At 42.0% G+C, this 24,967-nt stretch overlaps 1 protein-coding gene across 2 annotated transcripts; it reads right to left on the reverse strand.

Moving 5' to 3' along the window:
* Positions 1-228: 228 nt before the first annotated feature.
* prkacaa (protein kinase, cAMP-dependent, catalytic, alpha, genome duplicate a) lies at positions 229-23,968 on the reverse strand. Of its 2 annotated transcripts, XM_061905177.1 has the most exons (11): positions 23,315-23,968; positions 23,226-23,280; positions 6,368-6,429; positions 6,044-6,172; positions 5,872-5,970; positions 5,713-5,795; positions 5,515-5,641; positions 4,394-4,489; positions 4,200-4,322; positions 769-933; positions 231-703 (listed from the first exon to the last, which is right to left on the reverse strand). In XM_061905177.1, exons 2-11 carry the CDS (start codon positions 23,269-23,271, stop codon positions 578-580), a joined length of 1,056 nt encoding a protein of 351 aa, XP_061761161.1. In that variant the 5' UTR covers positions 23,272-23,280; positions 23,315-23,968; the 3' UTR covers positions 231-577. The 2 variants fall into 2 exon arrangements, with proteins under 2 accessions (XP_061761162.1, XP_061761161.1); XM_061905178.1 differs by lacking the exons at positions 23,226-23,280; positions 23,315-23,968 and adding an exon at positions 9,252-9,369 and having other exon boundaries at positions 229-703.
* Between the last annotated feature and the right edge of the window lie 999 nt (positions 23,969-24,967).

Consider the following 24,967-nt stretch of genomic DNA (forward strand, 5'->3'; position numbering starts at 1 on the left):
GGAGAGATGAAGAGGTGAAGAGGGGTGAAGAGGTGAAGAGGGGTGGAGAGGTGAAGAGGGATGGAGAGGTGAAGAGGGGTGGAGAGGTGAAGAGGGGTGGAGCGGTGAAGAGGGTGGAGAGGTGAAGAGGGATGGAGAGGTGAAGAGGGATGGAGAGGTGAAGAGGGATGGAGAGGTGAAGAGGGATGGAGAGGTGAAGAGGGATGGAGGTGAAGAGGGTGGAGAAATGAAGAGGGATGGAGAGGTGAAGAGGGATGGAGGTGAAGAGGGATGGAGGTGAAGAGGGATGGAGAGGTGAAGAGGGATGGAGAGGTGAAGAGGGATGGAGGTGTGAAGAGGGATGGAGAGGTGAAGAGGGATGAGGTGAAGAGGGATGGAGGTGAAGAGGTAACAGCTGAGAAAGCAAGAAAAAGAAAAGATGTAAAGAAGGCAACACTGCTGGTTCTGTTGGATCTTTCCCTCGCTGTGAGGCCCTGCCTCTCCTGTCAGGAGGCAAGGCGGGGAGGGGGAGGGACTTAACACAAATACACAGTCCGCCCGACATCCTCTCCCCCCTACTCTGAATCAGCAAAGGAAGTTAAAACTCGGCAAACTCCTTGGCACACTTCTCTGCGATGGACACCCGGATCTCCTCCTCGTCGTAGTCGTCAAAGTTGCTGGTGTCGCCGGGCCCTCTGCACTTGGGGATGAAGGGGGCCTCCACCTGCAACGTAGGCGCACACAGTGAGGGGGCGTGGTTTGTTTAGGGCTGGGGGGCGCTTGGCTCACCTTCCTCTGATAGATGGCGATCCAGTCGGTGGTGGCGAACCACCTGTGGCCCTTGATGTCGTTGACGCCGTTCCTGAGGTTGCCGAAGCGCTTGGTGAGGTCCACCTGCAGGAGGTTTCTCAACAAGTCCTTCAGGTCCGAGCTGAAGTGGGAGGGGAAGCGCACCTGCAAAAAAAAGAGTAGAAGTTGACGGATAAATTATTTTCTCTTGTGATGTAATTATTGACCTGACTGGAACATTCTCTACTTCCACTTTGCTGCTAATGACTCACTTGACCTCACCTGCTGTCTCTCTCACTTTCAGCTTCTACTAGATGTTTTCTTTAGTTCCATTCATTTTATACCGCTTGTCCCTTTCAGGGTCACTGGGGGTGCTGGTGCCTATCTCAGCTGCATTTGTGCGGAAGGCGAGGTACACCTGGGACAAGTCGCCACCTCATCACAGGGCCAACACAGACAGACAACATTCACACACTAGGGACCATTTAGTGTTACCAATCAACCTATCCCCAGGTGCATGTCTTTGGAGGTGGGAGGGGCCTATCCCCAGGTGCATGTCTTTGGAGGTGGGAGGGGCCTATCCCCAGGTGCATGTCTTTGGAGGTGGGGGGAAGCCGGAGTAGAACCCACACAGTCACGAGGAGAACATGCAAACTCCACACAGAAAGATCCTCAGCCCCGGATTGAACTCAGGACCTTTATATTGTGAAGCACATGCACTAACCCCTGACCCACCGTGCTGCCTTTAAGTTTATTCACTCATTTTTGAAAACTATAAATATCCTCTTTTTTATTTTATTTTTTGTAATATTTTAGATTTTTAGTCGGTTTTAGTCTCTTTTTGACAGGGAGGTTCCACTGGAAAAATGTGAAAAACATCTGGGGAATTGTAACTTTCGATTGGACTCTCACACTATTATGTTAGATCCACTATGGACTGGACTCTCACACTATTATGTTAGATCCACTATGGACTGGACCCTCACTATTATGTTAGATCCACTATGGACTGGACTCTCACACTATTATGTTAGATCCACTATGGACTGGACTATCACACTATTATGTTAGATCCACTATGGACTGGACTCTCACACTATTATGTTAGATCCACTATGGACTGGACTCTCACACTATTATGTTAGATCCACTATGGACTGGACTCTCACACTATTATGTTAGATCCACTATGGACTGGACTCTCACACTATTATGTTAGATCCACTGTGGACTGGACTCTCACTATTATGTCAGATCCACTATGGACTGGACTCTCACTATTATGTCAGATCCACTATGGACTGGACTCTCACTATTATGTTAGATCCACTATGGACTGGACTCTCACTATTATGTCAGATCCACTATGGACTGGACTCTCACACTATTATGTTAGATCCACTATGGACTGGACTCTCACACTATTATGCTAGATCCACTAGGGACTGGACTCTCACACTGTTATGTTAGATCCACTGTGGACTGGACTATCACACTATTATGTTAGATCCACTATGGACTGGACTCTCACACTATTATGTTAGATCCACTATGGATTGGACTATCACACTATTATGTTAGATCCACTATGGACTGGACTCTCACTATTATGTTAGATCCACTATGGACTGGACTCTCACACTATTATGTTAGATCCACTATGGACTGGACTCTCACTATTATGTTAGATCCACTATGGACTGGACTCTCACAGTATTATGTTGGATCCACTATGGACTGGACTCTCACACTATTATGCTAGATCCACTATGGACTGGACACTCTCACGATTATGTTAGATCCACTATGGACTGGACTCTCACACTATTATGTTAGATCCACTATGGACTGGACTATCACAGTATTATGTTAGATCCACTATGGACTGGACTCTCACACTATTATGCTAGATCCACTATGGACTGGACACTCTCACTATTATGTTAGATCCACTATGGACTGGACTCTCACACTATTATGTTAGATCCACTATGGACTGGACTATCACACTATTATGTTAGATCCACTATTGACTGGACTCTCACACTATTATGTTAGATCCACTATGGACTGGACTCTCACACTATTATGTTAGATCCACTATGGACTGGACTCTCACACTATAATGTTAGATCCACTATGGACTGGACTCTCACACTATTATGTTAGATCCACTATGGACTGGACTCTCACTATTATGTTAGATCCACTATGGACTGGACTCTCACTATTATGTTAGATCCACTATGGACTGGACTCTCACACTATTATGTTAGATCCACTATGGACTGGACTCTCACTATTATGTTAGATCCACTATGGACTGGACTCTCACTATTATGTTAGATCCACTATGGACTGGACTCTCACACTATTATGTTAGATCCACTATAGACTGGACTCTCACTATTATGTTAGATCCACTATGGACTGGATTCTCACACTATTATGTTAGATCCACTATGGACTGGACTCTCACTATTATGTTAGATCCACTATGGACTGGACTCTCACACTATTATGTTAGATCCACTATGGACTGGACTCTCACTATTATGTTAGATCCACTACGGACTGGACTCTCACTATTATGTTAGATCCACTATGGACTGGACTGTCACAAGAGGTGGGAGGGGCCTATCCCCAGGTGCATGTCTTTGGAGGTGGGAGGGGCCTATCCCTAGGTGCATGTCTTTGGAGGTGGGAGGGGCCTATCCCCAGGTGCATGTCTTTGGATGTGGGAGGGGCCTACCCCCAGGTGCATGTCTTTGGAGGTGGCAGGAAGCTGGAGTACCCGGAAGGAAACCACGCAGTCACGGGGAGAACATGCAAACTACACAGCCTGGGATTGAACTCAGGACTACTCAGGACGTCGTATTGTGAGGCACATGCACTAACGCCTCTGCCACACCATCACGCTTCATTCCTTGTACTCAAAACCACTTTTTGCGCCTCCATTAATGTTCTTTAGCTATCTGAGGCTTGTGTTTCCTTCCTGCTGGTGGTGGTGCTCCCAATGGAGGATGGACAGCAGGTAACAGTGTTTACAGAGCAGCTGTTTAGCAGGACGTTGAAGATTCCCAAACAATCAGCGCCTGAGTAGTTCTTGTACATAAGTCGCCATGCTGGTCAGTCCAACACAAATGTATCAAAGACTAAAAACATATACCGTATTTCCTTGAATTGCCGCCAGGTACATAGTATGTGCCTGCCTAGAATTACTGCCGGGTCAAACTCCTTTCGCAAAATAATTAGCCTTTGGTAAACGCCGGAGTGAGAAGAGGTTTTAAATTAATTAGCGCCCCGGCGGCAATTCAAGGAAATACGGTAGTAAGGATGGAGTTCGGTCAGTGCCTACAAATGTACCGAATCCGGGACCCATCCCAACCTGTAAGTAGCCTCAGTTTTAATCCAGAATGTTTTGAACTTACCTTCCCAGATACAATCTTCTCATAAATTTGGATGGGCTGGTCTGCAAAGAACGGGGGGTACCCAGCAGCCATCTCGTATATGAGCACCCCAAGAGCCCACCAGTCAACTGCTTTATTGTAGCCCTGGAAACATGAAATAATGTCTGGTCAGGTCACGCTAACAGGGTTGTCGCACTACTAAACAGAAAACTCACTTTACTTAAGATGATCTCGGGTGCCAGGTACTCTGGAGTTCCGCAAAGCGTCCAGGTTCGACCTTTCACTCTTTTCGCAAAGCCAAAATCTGTAACCTGCAACACACACAATATATAAACTTTCCTCGCCAGGAGAAACAATAAATACACTTTTTAAATGATTATCTTCTTATGTCTTAAATGTTTTAAAAGGTTTTAGAGTGGTTGATATTGAAGGCAAAACAGGTATTGTTTGTATTGGGAAAATATGTTAATGTGGGTTGTATTCATTTTAGCATTTAAGGTAGCTATCGATTAGAGCGCTAGCTAGCGCTAGTATCACCGGAAGTTTTTCAAATCGAGATTATAATCACAATTTTCCAATTGGGAAAATGTTTAATGGTAATACTAACTGTCTGAAATGATATTGCTGTTTATCATTATTATAATGACAATCGTTACATCCCTTTCATCAATATGTGCATTAATAACAATAAAGTATAAACTCTCTGCGGTTTGCAGGGATCCCAGCGAGGTAGAAGAAAAAAAAGGAATTTAAAATATCGTCTGGGGTTCAGTTGAAGAGATTATACAATTTAAAAAAAAAAAGGTGCTTTGGAAGGCATTTGCAACTAAGAAATGATGTCAAAAATAGAGCTTGGCGATATTTTTGACTTATTTAAGCCTGCCAATAAATACAGTAATGCAATTTCCAACTTAGCAGGGGTGCTACTTATGAGCGGAGAAGGTGTGTGGCAGCCAGGTAGAATGAGGTGGTCCATGGAATTCAGTCCATTTGAAGTCATTTTCACTTTTGAGAGTCAAGATGGCAGTAATGTGTAAGCTATTGAACACTAGGGCTGCAACTAACCATTATTTTAATAGTCGATTATTCAACAATTACCTCAATGATTAGCCGACTAATTGGATAATTGAGCGTACACATTTAATGGCTCTAATATTTCCATCGACTTCTAAATGCAGCTTAAGTTATTTTAGGCATGTGCTTACTAACAACAAAGATGAGTAAGTCATTCATGAATATTTATTTATACTGTAAGTTGCAAGAGAGGGCGCAGAACTTAGAACATCAGCCTTTTTTTTGGCTAGAAAAAAAAGGCTGTCAAAGAAGTGAGCCTTGCCTGGATGTAACCCTGCTGGTCGATGAGCAGGTTCTCTGGCTTCAGGTCTCTGTAGATGAGGTCCAGCGAGTGAAGGTACTCAAAGGTCAGAACAATCTGTGCTGCGTAGAAGCGGGCGTGTGGTTCACTGCAAGAAAACATCCTTAGCAATATTTGTCCAAGTATTTGGGGTAAAAGAAGAAGAAGAAAACAATATACCTGAATCTACCGATTCTCCTCAAATGTGAAAACATTTCGCCTCCTGGGACGTACTCCATTATCATATATAAATTACTGTTGTCCTGAAAGGAGACGGGAAAACTCTAATTTCAATGTAGAGATGAGCGGCTGTGAAGAAACACTAGTCTCGCTGCATACCTTAAAAGAATGCTCCAGTCGCACAAGAAAGGGAAAGGTAACTGCCTGCAGGATGCGTTTCTCATTTAGTGTGTGCTCGATCTGCTTCAGCTTCACCACCTGGAGGGGAGGACGCACGCTGACTCAACACCAAACAGAACACAGAAATGTGCTAGAGACCAAAGCAGCTTACCTTTTGTTTGTCAAGTATTTTCATTGCAAAGTGGAGGCCCGACTCTTTGTGCTTAACCAGCATGACTCTGCCAAAGGAACCAGTGCCTAAAGTCTTTATACGCTCAAAGTGGTCCAAAGCTGCAGTTTGCTGTGTGGAATGGAGAACATATATTTGCATGGTGCGTGTCAGGCCAGCAGAGGGCGCCCTGCCTCTCAAATAAACAGAGCAGCTGATGAGTGGGATTATTTCCACAGAGTCTGCCCCAAACTACATCCATATCTATAGTGCATCTTCACACTTACACAAGGAATATACAAATGGAAGAACAATGATAAGTGTTACCTGTGCTGGATTCTCCCATTTCTTTAGGAAATCTTCTTTGGCTTTGGCAAGAAACTCCTTCACTGTGGAACAAAGAGCAGATAGAGGCTATTTTCAAAAGATGCAACAGAGCATTGGACCCTATGTGCAGCACATCCATAGCGGGGATGGGCATCTCTGCCCTTTCACAAGCAACAATCTCATACTTTAGATACCTCTATCAATTGGCAATTCAATTAAACACCAAATCAACCCACTAAGAGGCAACACAATATTGTAAAACATGTTTCAAAAACCGAGCAAAGTACTCATGTATTTCTGGTGGTTGGATGGCATGGTTACCAGAGATGGATTCTTTGGGCACCTCACCATTTGATTACAAATACAATTCAGAAGCTACGACCAAATAAAAATCCATTATTGATGCATCTGTAATTCATATATATCGATGCAGTTTTACATGTCTTTTTGTTTCACCAAATACACGTTTATCATTTGCAACTTTAAACAAAACAGTGCATTCGTAATAAACATTTAAATTAATTCTCACATCTACTAAATTAATGGAAATGTGTGCAAAACTGGAACATAAGTGGCATAAAGTAAAGGAGTTGGCGGGTCCTCTCTGTGAGCCGGCTCGCTGCAGTCAGACACATTTTACAAATGTCTTCTTTACTTTATTTACAATAAATACATCCATTATCGATTGACGTTTACTAATTGATTTTTATAATAGTCCATGTCCAAATAGCGATGCATTTTATTTTTTTTGCATAGTGTGTGATTGTAAGTGTGAATGTTGTCTGTCCATCTGTGTTGGCCCTGCGAGGAGGTGGCGACTTGTCCAGGGTGTACAACGCCTTCCGCCCAATTGTAGCTGAGATAGGCACCAGCGCCCCCCACTGACCCCAAAGGGAATAAGCGGTAGGAAATGGATGGATAGATATTTGTTTTGCACATTTATGTTACTTTTGTCTGTTTGTGGAACGTCGTGCTCTGTTTTGTTGTATGAAATATTATTATTATTATTATTAATAATAATGGAGATGGGCGATTATTTCTATCTCCAATGGTTGCTTTATACTTTTTAACCTGTTTGCTGTTTTTGTCATATGTTATTTCTACAACGCACCGTAAGCAAAGTGCACTTTAGACACGCCTGGTTTACATATTTCACCGGAAAGGAAAAATGTTAATAAATGACGGGGGTGTTTCTTCTTAGCACTATCGATAGTCACGACTAAGACCTTGTTCACCCTCCAGGTCAATTCCAATGTTACCCATATGTGACCTTTATCATACTTTTTCTGCGATGAGGTGGAGACTTGTCGAGGGTGTACCCCGCCTTGCGCCCGATTGTAGCTGAGGTAGGCTCCCCACGACACCAAAATGCACAAGCGGTAGAAAATGGATGGATGGATCATATTTGTTCATGTCAATATGAACAGTGCAGTTCTAGTTTGTCAATTCCTACCCAGGCCTCTTTTGTATGTGGACATAATGGGATATGTATACAATGCCACTGCAGTGTGAAGGCTTAGGTCACATTCATCCAACCAATACGTCATCAAAAAGCAATTAGCGTCATGATTATTTGCCAAAACGAGCAGAAAACAAGCAACAATAATGTTTTAAGAATGCACGTGAACGCTTCAACACTCCTGTCTTCGTCCACAAACACGCTTTTCGACGCATGTCTTGATCTCTGCTCCCACTGCCAATACATCGTCTTTGTATTCAATTAGCAACTACATGCATTACCCAAGAAACACTTCCTGTCTTGCACTAACAATGTGTACCCTGTGGGAATTCAGGACACATCTGTACCGAACCAAAGGCTCTATCAAAAAATATGAATTATAATACATTTACCGTTACACCCGTCGTATATAGAGGGGTCTGACTCGGAACACTTGCTAAACGTAGCGACAAAGTAGCAAACTTTGCAACACTGCTCCATCCTGCTGTGTCTTTTTATTATGTCCTCCCCTCTCCCCTCAGGCAGGAGACTACGGTCCATCCAGACCCACACCTCCCGCCACCTGAACAGTTTTTTCCCCTCGGCCATCAGGCACATGAACAATAACAAGATCTGATAGCTCAGTTACAGCTCATATTATTCTATTCTGTGTTAGTTGTATGTGTTTTATATTGCACCATTGCGGCAAGTAAAATTCCTAGTTTGTGAACCCGTTCTCAAACAATGGCAATAAAAACTCTTCTGATTCTGATATGAGAGGCAACGATTTGTGGCGTCGTGGCGGTACAATTGTATTGGTAGCATCAAGAAATGTATGGGAAACCTTAATAGTGCAAACAAACCCACACTGTGGACATATAGTGTCATGACATTTACAAGAGTTTTTTTTTTTTCTCCTGTTCTTATCTTTATGGGGTTAAATCACATTGCTCTGTGGGAACGTGGCGATAACTTCTCCATTCGGCCCTAACTCCTACTTACTGCACGGGAGGCATTGGTTTGTTTTTTGGTGTTGCACTACATCTTGACTACTGTTCTAACAGTGGAAAAATAAAGCACATTGAGCTTTTCAGGATCATGTGGCCTGTCGGAATAATCGATGTGAAACAACAGCCTGCAGCGAAGTGTACACAGCCAGTCAGCTGCAAGATTTCCAACATGCATCAACACTTTTTGCCTTTTGACCTCCAAACCCCGAATGCAAGACAACAAACAGCAGCCATCTGGACTGTAATTTGTAACGTGAAACACAGACAAACGTATTTCAAGCAGGTGAACGCAGGACCTGCAACGAACATAGCACCAACAAGGAGGGCACTGTTCAAAACTTGAACTCCGTAGATAAAGCCTGGGTTTTGCCTTGATGCAAGATTTATTCTGCCTACTTTTCGCTACGACTAGCGAGCTAACATCCAATCGCCTTACCATCCGGGATGACTACGGGTGTCTCGGCTGTCTCTGCCAAAGAATCGGTGGAGCGCGAGGATGACTCCTTCTTGTGCTTCCTGGAGCTCTTCCTGTCACACATGAGCCCGAAAGAGTCTACCCCACTTTGCCTTCCTGGGACTCTGGCTCACAGCCACTGACTCAGGGCCTTCTACTCTCGGACCAGTCGCATTCATGCACCTCAAATCAGTCCAGTCCTCACTATTCATGCACCTCAAATCAGTCCAGTCCTCACTATTCATGCACCTCAAATCAGTCCAGTCCTCACTATTCATGCACCTCAAATCAGTCCAGTCCTCACTATGTCTTTGCTCTGTTGCTTTGGGAGGTAGCGTCCAGCGTGCAGCTCTCCCGTCACACAAACGCCAATCAATTGAGCCACAGCTAAGTTACAGGCACTCACCCACACACAGATATATATCGTTGTAGACATAATCAACCGAGGGGAGGGACCTAAACAGGAGTAGGTATTATCCAGCCCAAAAAAGGAAGTTCAAAGGTAAACTGGGCTGCAGCAAAACACTTGACTTATAGCTGTCAGATGGTACGTTCCAATATATACAATCCAACTGAATATACAAGTTGGAAGAGGGAAGGCAACCAAATGCACCAAAGAGTTGTAGAGCTTGATTGAATCTCCCCCAAAAATAAATAAATCAATTCTTCCTCTCTCCCTTGGGCCTCACTGGCCTATTCTGACGCAGGAACAGGAGGGTTCTATTGACCGACATTTAACACCAGTTGGTTTTTATTCAAACACTGCATTTTAAGATATTCTAAGTACATATTTACAGGTTTTAGACCTTGGTTTCTATCAAATTAAAGTCTCTAAATTACCTTGTCTCACAGTAGCTGTTTTTCAAGAGAAGATTGCCCTCTGTAACACACAATTTATTAATATTAACTAAATGTTATATTCAAAACAAAAATATATAGATTGACTAATAACCTAATATATAGTAATAAACATAATTAATGAATACAGTAAAGATAATACATATTGAATAAACAAAGTATTTAGCGTTTTACTTATTCCATGTTTTGTTATGTTATAGCCTTATTTAAAAATGTAATACATTTTTCTAATGACTAGAGTATTTTTTAAATGTTTGCAAAAGTATTGAATGAAAAAATCTCATGTACATAAATATTCATGTTAAAACGAAAGTGTTGCATTTCTTACGTTTGTTGTCAGTTAATGAGAACGATTTGGATAAGTTTAGCTAATACTGAGCTAAGCCATCATTGAAATTATATTCTATTGAAACAACAACACAACTGCACATTTTAGTAGCTTTTCTGGGAATGTGTGTGTATATACACACACACTTCTTGTCAATCAATGAATCTTTATTTATATAGCCCTAAATCACAAGTGTCTCAAAGGGCTGCACAAACCACAACGACATCCTCGGTACAGAGCCCACATAAGGGCAAGGAAAAACTCACCCCAGTGGGACGTCGGTAACAATGACTATGAGAAACCTTAGAGAGCACTGCATTGTGGGCAACAGTGTTTAGCTACTTCTAATTCATTAATCCTCACCTCCATGGCGAGAAAATAAGTTTAATACAAGTACCATCCCTGCAGGACGAGGAATAGCTAAACATGCTTCACTAAAAGAAGGTAGAAGGCCAGGCCTGCATGGCAAATCCATATTATTTGGGTTTTCAAGGCCCTGAGGAAACAGTGTAGGACCTCGCTTGCCTCTTCACTTCCTGCATCAAATCAGTTTCTTCCTGTTGGCCACACCCCTATTTTGCACACTTCTGCAGCATTTTTGGTAACATGTTTCGTATAAAACTTGACCCAGCTCTTACGTGCCTTCATTCTCAGTTTTGTACCCAAAACATATGCAAGTCCCTGGCAGGGACCAGAGGGGACTCCTTGGGAAATCAGGCTTTACTAGAGCCATGGGATATTAGGGCAGGTATTTTTAAGCAATTATCTTTTTCTTTTCTTTTTTAAACGAGTTCTTAATTCATCAGGATCTGCAAATAATTAAATACATTTCCTGATAATCGTACCTAAAAATGCTAAGAAACTACTTCAACTTGATGTTTATCAATTTAAATGCATTACATTATTGTAAGGATAGATGTATTTAAAAAAAAGTACCAGTATAAAGTCATATAATGTTTTTAATAGACTTGAACAGATGCAATTGTATTTACTGTAATAAAACATCGGTCCATATATAGCTAAGGTTAACAACAAAAAACAGTAAAATAACTTTTTAATGGAATATTTAATTTATTGAATACTCATCACAGTGCATTATGTTAATAGTAATTTAAGACGACATATTTTGCTCGACAAATATTGACCTACAAATTGCAGATAAACAATATTATTTAAAACATTTTTGGAACAAATCAACCATAACACATCATATTGCATGTATACCCCGTATTTTTCGGAGTATAAGCCGCTGCGGAGTATAAGACGCACCTGCCGAAAATGCATAATAAAGAATAATATAAGAATATAAATCGCACTGGAGTAAAAGTTGCATTTTTTGGGGAAATATATTTGATAAAACCCAACAGCAAGAATAGACATTTGAAAGGCAATTTAAAATAGATAAAGAATAGTGAACAACAGACTGAATAAGTGTACGTTATATGAGGCATAAATAACCAACTGAGAAGGTGCCTGCTATGTTACCCTAACATATTATGGTAAGAGTCATTCAAATAACTATAACACATAGAACATGCTATACCTTTACCATACTATCTCTCACTCCTAATCCATAAATCCCATGAAATCTTATACGTCTACTCTCTTACGTGAATAAGCTAAATAATATTTGATATTTTACGGTAATGTGTTAATAATTTCACACATAAGTCGGCACCCCCACCCGGCCAAACTATGAAAAAAACTGCAACTCATAGACCGAAAAATACGGTACTTTCAAATGCAATAAACTTGTATTTCTTGTATATTTTACATTGTATTGTGTCATGTCAATTTCGAAGTTAAATAAAATAAACAATAGCAATAACATACTTTGTTAGCAAAATTTTGCACTTCAACAAAAATGATAAGCAAAAGCAATACAAAATGTTAAGGAGGGGGTTGGTGGTCCTCAAATATACACAAGGAAGCGTTTGACAGGGCGTGCACGCCGTTTCAGTCTCATTATGTCAATATCTGCAATTTTTCCGTTTTTATTCGCAAATTCCGTGATTCTGTCCGTTATTATAAAAGGGCTTATAATATCAACAATATTTTTCCTGTTGAAATAAAAGTTAAATATATGTAAAAAAAAAATGAAATAAACATTGATCATTTTAAATGTACAGTTTTCATATTTATCTGCTTCAGTAAAACAATAAAACTGTAGTATTTATTAATCAAAGTATTTATTAAAATAATAAACCTGCTCAGTGGCCTTGTGGTTAGAGAGTCCGTCCTCAGATGGGTAGGTTGTGAGTTCAAACCCCGGCCGAGTCATACCAAACACTATAAAAATGGGAGCCATTATCTCTGTGCGTGGCACTCAACATCAAGGGTTGGAATTTGGGGTTAAATCACCAAAATGATTCCCGAGCGCGGCCACCGCTGCTCACCTACCAGGGGGTGGAACAAGGGGATGGGTCAAACGCAGAGAGTAATTTCACCACACCTAGTGTGTGTGTGTGTGCGACTATTAGTGGTCCTTTAATTTTATTTTTTTAATAGTCCAAAAAAAGGAATGAACTAATTTTATTAAAATAAAATCATAATATTCTAAGAATAAAGTTTTATAGACAGTGGGGCGGACTAACCGAAATTTGGTAAAAAGTCTATTAATTTTTTATATATATACACAAATATGTATTACATTTAGTTTCCTGAAATTGTGCCTGGTTTTGTTGAATTTGACTTTTCCAATGTAAATGTAAATAAATAGACCTGAACAGGTGGATACTATACACTATATGACTTTTTACTAAAACAAAATCATGTGAATTATATTTATATAGCACTTTTCTGTAGTGACTCAGTGTCTTGCCCAAGGACACAACGGCAGTGACTAGGATGGCGGAAGCGGGGAATCGAACCTGGAACCCTGAATTTACTGGCACGGCCAACTGAGCTATACCGCCCCATTATAAAAATGATAGTAATTATTCTTGTAACTTTTCAACTTTATTCTGGTAACAATAGTGTTGTATTGACCCTGAGGCCACGCAGCAGGGGACAAGTCCAGAAGCCGGGACGTAACAAAGATGTTGGAGCACAAGTTCTTCACACCTCCTTTCTAGCAGCAACAAGGAGCTGATGCTCATTTCACAGATAGCTGCTCAGACTGAACACACTCCAGCGCTACTCTCAAATACTTTTCTTTTTTAAAGACTGTTTTCCAAGTGCTTGTGGCAATAAATGTAGCTAAAAAAAAAAAAAAGGCAAGCTAGCGGTTATCTTGTCTTAAAACAACGGCACATAAAAGGTGTAAATACTCGGCAGCAAGCGGCAGAGGGCGCAAATAATACGAGTAAATAGTAGGCTCCCGAAAAAGAGTGCAGAATAAGATGAACAAGGACGTAAAAATTATCTGTTTGATCAGAGACTCAACAAATGCAACAAGGGACACAACAGAAAAACTACACAAAAAAGTCGGATAATATAAAAGGGATTCATTTTATACAACAATATGCCCATATAATAACTAAACAAATGAAGCCATTCAGTCATCACACAGGAAATTATGCTTTTATGATTTAAATGGTGACTACCTGGGATTACAATGCAGAAAAGCCAAAGAAGTCTTTTATTAACAGTCGTCCTGCGTCACATTGTGCTTCAAATATTGTGCTTTCGCTACATCGCTGACTTTATCTTTTTTTCTTTTTTAAAAGCATAAAAATGGCTTAATGAACTAAAATGATCAATAATACAGTAGAATTGGATACCACACCAATCAGATTGCACCAGGGTTATTCAACAGGGCAAAATGTGGATGTTTCAAACAATAATAATGGATAAGATTTGATATAATGCTTTTCTATTATTAGATACTCAAAGTGCTCACAGAGAAGTGGGAACCCATCATTCATTCACACCTGCATGGTGGTAAGCTACGTTTGTAGCCACAGCTGACTGACGGAAGCGAGGCTGCCAGTTTGCGCCACCACTTATCATTCATTCATCATCCACTCACCAGTGTGAGCGCCACCGGGGGCAAAGGTGAAGTGTCCTGCCCAAGGACACAACGGCAGCGATTTGGATGTCGAGAGGCGGGAAGCGAACCTGCAACCCTCAGGTTTCTGGCACGGCCGCTCTACCCACTACGCCATGACGCCCCTTTTTGTTTTTTGCTTTTTTAAAAACATAAAAAAGGCTTAATTAACTAAAATGACAAATTATACAGTAGAATTGGAGAGCAAACCAATCAGATTGCACCAGGGTTATTGAACAGGGCGGACATCAAAATGTGGATGTTTCCTTTGAGACTGACTTTACTTCAGGGGTCGGGAACCTTTTTGGCTGAGAGAGCCCATAATTCAAATATTTTTAAATGTATTTCCGTAAGAGTCATATAATAATGTTTTCAACACTGAACACAACTAAACACGTGCATTTTTAAGTAAGACCGACATTTCTAGAGTATAATAGGTCTCTTATTCTTTGTAATAACATTGTTATTCTGAAGCTAACTGTGGAAGGGGCGTGGCCTGCGGGCCTGCAGCGAAGCGGGGTGTTGCCAAGACCGGCCTCGAAATCAGTGACAGGTGCGTAGATGGTCCACCTGGCCTTGTTATCTAATCACCTGTCGCTCTGTTTAGAAGCAGCGGCCAGGTGGAGAGACAGAGTTGGGGCTGGAGCCAGAGTGCGAGTGAGAACGAAAGAGGACAAGACATTTGCTGAAAAGCAACTGAGAGACTTATTGAAAAATAAAAACATATTGTAACCCTGAAACAGGCTGTCATGTCAGTGCTTGGTGGTCTGAAGAACCCCCAGGAGGGCAAGCCCCACTCCAACCAATAATAAATAAAATTACTTCTTACCATTAACGCAACTTCTTGAAAACGGATGGATGGATTAAAAATGCACGAGATTGTTTTATATTTTTAACAATATTTTTAACACTGATTACAAGTGGAATTATTCATTATTTATCGTGTTAAGCAATGTCAGCTCAGATTTATCCGAGAGCCAGATGCAGTCATCAAAAGAGCCACATCTGGCTCTAGAGCCACAGGTTCCCTACCCCTGCTTTACTTCATTATAAAGTCAACACATCAGCTTTGCCCCTGCACTCTCAATAAATTCATTATTCTGCCCACGCTACTCCATTCCAGCGTGTGCAGACAGACGGATGGTTAACAGCTCTAGAAGTTTTGTAGAGAATGGATGTTCCTTTTTCTAGGGGTGTAACGGTACACAAACATTTCGGTTCGGTATGTACCTCGGTTCAGAGGTCACGGTTCGGTTCATTTTCGGTACAGAAAGAAAACAACAAAATATAAATTCTTGATTATTTAACAAATTTGCTAAATCTTCCACCAAAAACATTTTTCTTAGTAGAATATGTGATGTGAAGTAATCGGAAACTTGCATAGGTCAATAATTCATAATAACATTGATTTTGATTCAATATTATGTTTTGAGCAATGACAGTTTGAAAGAAAAAAAACAGCTTTGTTTTATTAGTCAACGTTGCAACTTTTTTAAATTACATTTAGCCTTTAAGCTTTTTTATTTCACTTTTGTTTATGTTTTTATTTTAATAGTATTTTAAGAAAGTGCCGTGGACCTTTAAAACATTAGCTGTGGGCCGCAAATGGCCTCCGGGGCACACTTTTGACACCCCTGCTATAGATAATAAAAATAAAAAACAGTGGCTGGCGACGCATGTGCGTTTATCATAACTCTTTCGCTCTCTCTGTCTCTGCCCCTCCCTTAACCCTGAACGTACATTGAAAATACACGCAACCCTAACTTAAAATGAGGCGTTAAAGAAACTCCACCTGGACAGCGCCGCAAAAGTGGACATATCCGGTGAAAAGAGGAGGTGTGGTCAGTCTATCGTAGCCCAGTTGCTGCTAGCATGCCGTGTGTTGTTGTTTTTTTGATTGCCTGAAACTTTTATTAGTAGATTGCACAGTTCAGTACATATTCCGTACAATTGACCACTAAATGGTAACACCCGAATAAGTTTTTCAACTTGTTTAAGTCGGGGTCCACGTTAATCAATTCATGGTGCCACGGTGTGCATTGTTTACACAACTTGCGGTGCGCTACTTAATATGTCCGTGTGGAACTCGTTCGGTACACCTCCGAACTGAACCGAAACCCTCGTACCGAAACGGTTCAATACAAATACACGTACCGCTACACCCCTACCTGCTTCTCTTTCCTTAGTTTTATTTCTTTACATCTTTTTCTTCATTTGTGTTTGTACAATGAAGAATATAACTGTAACGTCCATTGTAAAATTGACACCGGTTTTTGTCCATTGTGTATTTTACATAAATAAAAGGTTTAGTGTTAAAATATTCACACATGAATGTGACTCATCACAATTAAACCTAAGGTGTAGCGTTATCGCCCTCTGCAGGTCAAATTTAGCGCGACATGTATTAAACAAGCTTTGATTGCCACAGTTGCGCTTAAAGAAAAAAATATATATAACACGATCACAGATACAAAAGACATCAGAGAGTCAGCAATTTTGATACAAAACAAACCATCTTCACGCACAATATCTACTTATAAAGATTTGACCAAGTTTGGTGATGAAGTTTACACGTGTGGAGACACAGTGTCCGTCACTTATAAGTTCCAACAGGAAACAATGACTCAAGCACTTGCTCAGAGCAGAACATTCATACTTTGTTGTCCAGTCGTTGTTAAAAGTCTGATTTTCCAAATGTATTTTCATTTTTTTCAAGGTTGAATGAATAGTCTTCTTCTACTCTGCCCCCTGCTGCTTCATTGTGGCACATATGCCTTGCTGTTGCCCTCTGTGGGGTGGCAGGAGTACTGCATGCATGAGACACCTGAGTTTTAATCATTTCATCAGGCCTATTTGGCTAAAGTTTTGCGGGCCAAATGAGAAGCTTTGGTGGCCCTAAATGTGGCCGGCAGCCCGCCAGTTGATTAGGCCTGGATTACACGCTTCAGTATTGTGGCCACTGATTGGCTGAACCGTAGGCACCTTTACCATATTAGAAATAACTTTAGCATGTTATTTCATGCCTAAAAGCCTCTTATGTTTGCAGCCGCCATAACAACCAAGCGCTGCGGGAAACCCTGTGTAACTTTTAGAATGGAAATAGAAATCCACATAAATCTATTGGAAGTAATGGCAAGTATTTGTAGCTTTATTATATATCCATGCTCTTGTCCTGGAATGGGGCTTCACGGTGGCAGAGGGGTTAGTGCGTCTGCCTCACAATACAAATTTCCTGCAGTCCTGGGTTCAAATCCAGGCTCGGGATCTTTTTGTGTGGAGTTTGCATGTTCTCCCCGTGAATGTGTGGGTTCCCTCCGGGTACTCCAGCTTCCTCCCACCTCCAAAGATATGCACCTGGAGATAGGCCCCTCCCACCTCCAAAGACATGCACCTGGGGATAGGTTGATTGGCAACACTAAATGGTCCCTAGTGTGTGAATGTTGTCTATCTGTGTTGGCCCTGCGATGAGGTGGTGACTTGTCCAGGGTGCCCGATTGTAGCTGAGATAGGCGCCAGCGCCCCCCACAACCCCAAAAGGGAATAAGCCACAGAAAATGGATGGATGTCCTGGAATGTGTTGTATTACCAATAACCCATCAAAAAAGCCTGCTACAAGCAGAAATGAGTCAAAAACAAAAGTGTATGGAAGGCCTGGGGCTCCCACTAATTCAACGTCATGGTGAGTTCTTTCATGTATTCATTTTTCATGCACTTATTTTCTATATTTATTTGCCACATATAAAAATAATGCAGACATTCAACCGGTTCCTGGAGCAAAAAAAGTTGGGGACAAAATGTTGAGTACAGAACCACCATTACATGTTATGTAGACCACAGGTTTAAAGTTGAACTATACACCTCTTTATTGTGAAGAAACTCACCTCTAATCTTGCCGACTACACAGTTTACCCTTTTGCTATGCAGTGTTAACCTATTTTTACACTTGTGTGAGGAAGGATGTCCTCTACTTAAAGTTATGGGACATTTTTTGTTTTGTTTTAGAATCACGGTTTGCTTCTTTTTACACTTGCATTCTTGTTAAGAAGGTTAAAGGATTTTCTTTGTTACGAGAAACCGTTCTTAACAACTCAACTGAGGCTAACCAGCCGTCCAGAACAAACTTCGACAACTAAACCGGGTGGTTTCTCATCAAAAATGGGCTCATTGATGACACAGGAAAAGCCGTGGAGCAGCATAGAAGCTGCCTTGTTGTGAAGGGTTTATCTCATCACATGATGCTCAAGAGACTGCTGAAGTCCCAAGTTGGTGCCTGCAGAGGATCATGGTGCATGCATCATATGACAAGCCAACACTATCACAGTATTGAAGCTATGTAGGACTTTAAAATGAGTACTGAGGGAGTGGGTTTAATTATTAGCTAAGCTTTCATAGCAAGGAGGAGGAACCAGATGAAGGCCACAAGATCTTTCGATGTAATTAAAACATTTTTAAAAAGTGCTACCTCCACTGGGTGCACCTCCAGGCATTTTAATTAGCTTTGCCACAAAATGAACAAATTCCCACTTTTGATGTGTGCCAATGTGCATAGGCATCGTTCAGGGCGGGATGCATGACATGAACATGGTAAAGAATCTGGATATTATCTTCCACCCAACTCTCTCATTTGAGTCACACATTGATTGATTGATTGACATTAAGAGTATTACTAGAACGGCCTTTCTTTTATCTTATTTTACCGTGAATTGATTAACGTGGACCCCGACTTAAACAAGTTGAAAAACGTATTCAGGTGTTACCATTTAGTGGTCAATTGTACAGAATATGTACTGAACTGTGCAATATACTAATAAAAGTTTCAATTAATCAATCACTCTCTGTAATTTCCCTAAAATTTGTTTGATTTTGTATATACCTTTATGTACATATAAATGTATATACCTCTATATATACCTATACTGGCTCACCTGCACTGGCTTCCTGTGCACTTAAAGATGTGACTTTAAGGTTTTACTACTTAGGTATAAAATACTAAAGGATCTATTAGGATGACAGGGGATGCAAAACATTAACAGTGCGATACGTTTTCATAACATGGTCACTACTGCCTACTTTGTCTTGTTATATTCTTATTTTACTGTTATATTTTTATTCCCATTGTTTTTATTCTTTTGTAATATTTCTCTATTCTGTTTCCTTTTAAACCCCCATTATTTACTTTTCATTTTATTTTTTGAAATTGATTTCAACTCTGTACACTGCTGCTGGAATTTTAATTTTCCTGAAGGAACTCTCCTGAAGGAATCAATAAAGTACTATCTATCTATCTATCTATCTATCTTGCTGATTGTATTGTACCATATGTCCCGGCAAAAAATCTGCGTTCAAAGAACTCTGGCTTATTAGTGATTAACAAAGCCCAAAAATAGTCTGCGGGCTATAGAATAGAATAAAATAGAATATAAAATACTTTATTGATCCCTGGAGGAAATTCAGCAAGTGAAGAGTGTTTTCTATTGGGGCTCCAGTATTCTGGAATGTTCTAGCAGTAACAGTTAGAGATGCTACTTCAGTAGAAGCATTCAAGTCCCATCTTAAAAATCATTTGTATACTCTAGCCCAGTGGTTCTTAACCTGGGTTCGATCGAACCCTAGGGGTTCGGCAGAACTTACGCCGCTGAGGTCGAGACACACCCGACTCATCGTGTAAATAAGAACTGCTCCCTATCGGCATGTTACTCCCAAACAATGTTCCTTTGCGTCGGATGAAAAGAGCACAGCTCGCTTCTCCCATCCTCAGCACATTCTACAGCGGCACTATCGAGAGCCTACTGACCAACTGCATCTCTGTCTGGACTGGAGCCTACAGTGCCTCAGACTGGAAGTCTCTGCAGAGAGTGGTGAGGACGGCAAAAAAGATAATCAGGACTCCTCTTCCTCCTATCCGGGAAATCGCAAAAGCCGCTGCCTGACCAGGGCTCAGAAAATCTGCAGAGACTCCTCCCACCCCCACCAAGGACTGTTTTCACTGCTGGACTTTATAAAGAGATTCTGCAGCCTTTGTGGCAGAACCTCCAGGTTCTCTAACATCTTATTCCTTCAGGCCATAAGACTCTTAATAATCCCCTCAGTTCCCCCCAAAAACGGATTAACTCGCTGGAATATAAAGACCACATAACATACATCCATAAACGTGGATGCATATGCAAAAGTACAATAAATTTATCCGTACAGTAATCTGTTTATTTATATCTGCACCTTATTGCCCTTTTATCCTACACTACAACGAGCTAATGTAACACATAAATGGGTTATACTTGTATAGCGCTTTTCTACCTTCAAGGTACTCAAAGCGCTATGACACTACTTCCACATTCACACACACATTCACACACTGATGGAGGGAGCTGCCATGCAAGGCGCCAACCAGCACCCATCAGGAGCAAGGGTGAAGTGTCTTGCTCAGGACACAACGGACGTGACGAGGTTTGTACTAGTTGGGATTTGAACCAGGGACCCTCGGGTTGCGGACGGCCACTGTTGTTCTTATCTGTACTGTAAAGTTCGAATTTGAATGACAATAAAAAGAAGTCGAATTTAACTAACTAATTTTACATCTGATTTGCAGGTGTGTAATTTGTTGTGAGTTCATAGTGTTGGTTTTGTTCTTTGAACAAGGTGATGTTCATGCACGGTTCATTTTGTGCACCAATAAAAAAACATTTAACTTTGTCTTGAATTTGAAAAAAAAAAAAAAAACATTTTATTTTTCACTAAAGAAGGGTGCACATATGAAACTGGTGGGGTTCGGTACTTCCAACAAGGTTAAGAACCACTGCTCTAGTCTTTCAATAGACCCCCTTTTTAGACCAGTTGATCTGCCATCTCTCTTTTCTGCTGTGCCCCCCTCTCCTTCGTGAAGGGGGGGGACAAAAATTCAGTGACCACAGATGTGGCGCTGAATGTCCAAAGTTGGGACCCAGGGTGGACCACTCATTTGTGCATCAGTTGGGGACGTCTGTGCACTGCTGACCTGTCTCCACTAAAGGTGTTATCCTGCTGGCCAAACTGTGGACTGGACTCTCACACTATTATGTTGGATCCACTATGGACTGGACTCTCACACTATTATGTTAGATCCACTATGGACTGGACTCTCACACTATGATGTTAGATCCACTATGGACTGGACTTTCACACTAATAACTACATCCACTACGGACGGGACTCTCGCACTATTATGTTAGATCCACTATGGACTGGACTTTCACACTATGATGTTAGATTCACTATGGACTGGACTCTCAAACTATTATGGTAGATCCACTACGGACTGGACTCTCACACTATTAACTATATCTTCTATGGACTGGACTCACACTGTTATGTTAGATCCACTATGGACTGGACTTTCACACTATTAACTACATCCACCATGGACTGGATTCTCACACTATTATGTTAGACCCACTATGGACTGTCACTGGACTTTCACACTATTAACTAGATCCACTATGGACTGGACTCTCACACTATTATGTTAGATCCACTATGGACTGGACTCATACACTATTATGTTAGATCCACTATGGACTGGACTCTCACCATTATGTTAGATCCACTATGGACTGGACTCTCACACTATTATGTTAGATCCACTATGAACTGGACTCTCACACTATTATGTTAGATCCACTACGGACTGGACTCTCACACTATTAACTAGATCTTCAATGGACTGGACTCTCACACTATTATATTAGATCCACTATGGACTGGACTTTCCCACTTTTAACTACATCCACCATGGACTGGATTTTCGCACTATTATGTTAGATCCACTATGGACTGTCACTGGATTTTGACACTATTAACTAGATCCACTATGGACTGGACTTTTGCACTATTATGTTAGATCCACTATGGACTGGACTCTCACACTATTATGTTAGATCCACTATGGACTGGACTCTCACCATTATGTTAGATCAACTATGGATATGGACTGGACAACTATGGATATGGACTGGACACTCACTATTATGTTAGATCCACTATGGACTGGACTCTCACACTATTATGTTAGATCCACTATGGACTGGACTCTCACTATTATGTTGGATCCACTATGGACTGGATTTTCACACTATTATGTTAGATCCACTATGGACTGGACTCTCACACTATTATGTTAGATCCACTATGGACTGGACACTCACTATTATGTTAGATCCACTATGGACTTTCACACTATTATGTTAGATCCACTATGGACTGGACTCTCACACTATTATGTTAGATCCACTACGGACTGTACTCTCACACTATTAACTAGATCCACTACGGACTGGACTCTCGCACTACTATGTTAGATCCACTATGGACTGGACTCTCACACTATTATGTTAGATCCACTATGGACTGGACTCTCACACTATTATGTTGGATCCACTATGGACTGGACTCTCACACTATTATGTTAGATCCACTATGGACTGGACTCTCCCACTATTATGTTAGATCCACTATGGACTGGACTCTCACACTATTATGTTAGATCCACTTGACGTCCATTGCACTGGTCGCCTAGGGTGGGGGGTGCGGTCCCCTCAAAGGTTTCTCATTGTCATCCCATTGGGTTGAGTTTTTCCTTGCCCTGATGTGGGATCTGAGCCAAGGATGTGGTTGTGCAGCCCTTTGAGACACTGGTGATTTAGGACTATACAAATAAACATTGATTGATTGATGTCGTGGCAGTATTTCACCGATGTTTTGGTGCCATGGGAAAAAACCACCATGGTGGAAAAGACAGGATTGTACTCACCACTCTCCATCTCATTGCCCTTCTTGGCGGTGGGCGTGTTGCCCATGGTGGCAGCCCTGGTAAGACCCTGGGTAAGACCCTGGCAAGATCCTGGTAAGACCCTGGCAAGACCCTGGCGTTGGGAGCGACTTGTTGTTGTTGTTTAGCGGCCGTAGAAGTGCGATTAGGTTGCCTCCTCCGGGCTGGTTAAAAGCTATCAGTGCGGTCCTCTAACTTACCGCTATCATTATTGGCGGACGAGGCCGAATGTAACCCCCCGGATGTTGTTCAATTGTGGGGAACTCCCGACACCTCACGGCGGAGGCTAATGCTAACAGGCTAGGCTAGGCTAGGCTAGGCTAGGCTAGTGGGTGTTAGCTCGGTCAACCACAAGTGAGCCCGGAAGTCGTGCGATTTTTTTTTTTTTGGTCCAACAAAAGCCAAATATATCCAAAAGTCAGTCCGGGGAATTGGAAGAAGGCTTCAAAAAAAGACACTTTTTCAGAGTGGCTAATCGCGAGCTAGCTGCTGGCGTTCCACCAAACAGGCCCCTCCCCTCTTCCTGTGGATGTGTGTGCCTGTGGCTTCTCAAACTTGTAGTCCACTTCCCTGCTTCCCCGACACCGTCCAGGGTGGATTTAAAGCCGGGCTCCGTGTGGACCGAGCAGCGTCTGACAGCCAGGAGCGAGCACTCAGCAGCGCCTGTCCATTAATCTCTACACCGCAAGGGAAACTCCAGTCCGGCAGCTGACTCCGCCCCTGCGTGGCTCCGATTGGCTAACCAGGCGGACATTGGGCGTGACAGTAGTTGTAACGCGAGAGCTGATTGGACACACTTTTGACATATGGCACTCTTGCCTTCATTTGATTGGACGGACTTCACGTCGCTCAAACTGCTGGCGGCCAATGGGCGCGGCAACTGGAGCCAAACTTGTTGTTTCCCCACCTTTTTTGGATGGAAAGTGTAAGGATGGAAAGGTTAATGCAGGTATAAAGTAGACTAAAAATGTACTGTAGCTGCAATATAAAATATAACATATAGGTTATTGTGGAGAGGCGCAGCCAACGGGCCGACGGCGGGGCAGGGCACCCTGAAGCCCTGCCCAAGATGGCGGCAAGGAGGCGGAGGATGCGGCGGAGAGGCGGGGCGTGCCAGGAGCGACGCCGCCGCAATGTAATTCAGGTGCGTGGCACACACACCGTGAAACTATTAACATTGCTTCTGATGATGTATAAAAGGGGAAAAGGGGGAGAGATCGGGCAGGAAGGAGTTGGAGAGCCTGCAGGAGCAGATGAGCAAGAGCGAGCAGAGAGCAAGCCATAGAAGAGGACGACGACGGCGGCTGAAAGAGCGGACCGTGAGCGACCAGTGGAAAGGAGCAGCTGCAAAGCGATCCGACCTACACTAAAACTTGTTTATTGAAAAATAAACCAGAATCAAACCTGCTCAAGAGCAAAATATGACAGTCGCTTGCTGCCGTGTGGGTTCCCAGGACCATCAAGGAAGGACATTTTGCTCTTGAGCAGGTTTGACTCTGGTTTATTTTTGCTCCGCCGCATCCTCCGCCTCCTTGCCGCCGTCGGCCCGTTGGCTCCGCCTCTCCACAGTTATATTTACATTCTATATATACAATCTGCTGATATATTATCCATCCATCCATTTTCTACCGCTTGTCCCGTTTTGAATCACACAGGGGTGCTGGAGCCTATCCCAGCTGCACTCAGGCAGAAGGCGGTGTATACCCTGGACAAGTTGCCACCTC

This window comes from Nerophis ophidion, linkage group LG07 (assembly GCF_033978795.1).
Source record: "Nerophis ophidion isolate RoL-2023_Sa linkage group LG07, RoL_Noph_v1.0, whole genome shotgun sequence".
Taxonomy (NCBI): Eukaryota; Metazoa; Chordata; class Actinopteri; order Syngnathiformes; family Syngnathidae; genus Nerophis; species Nerophis ophidion.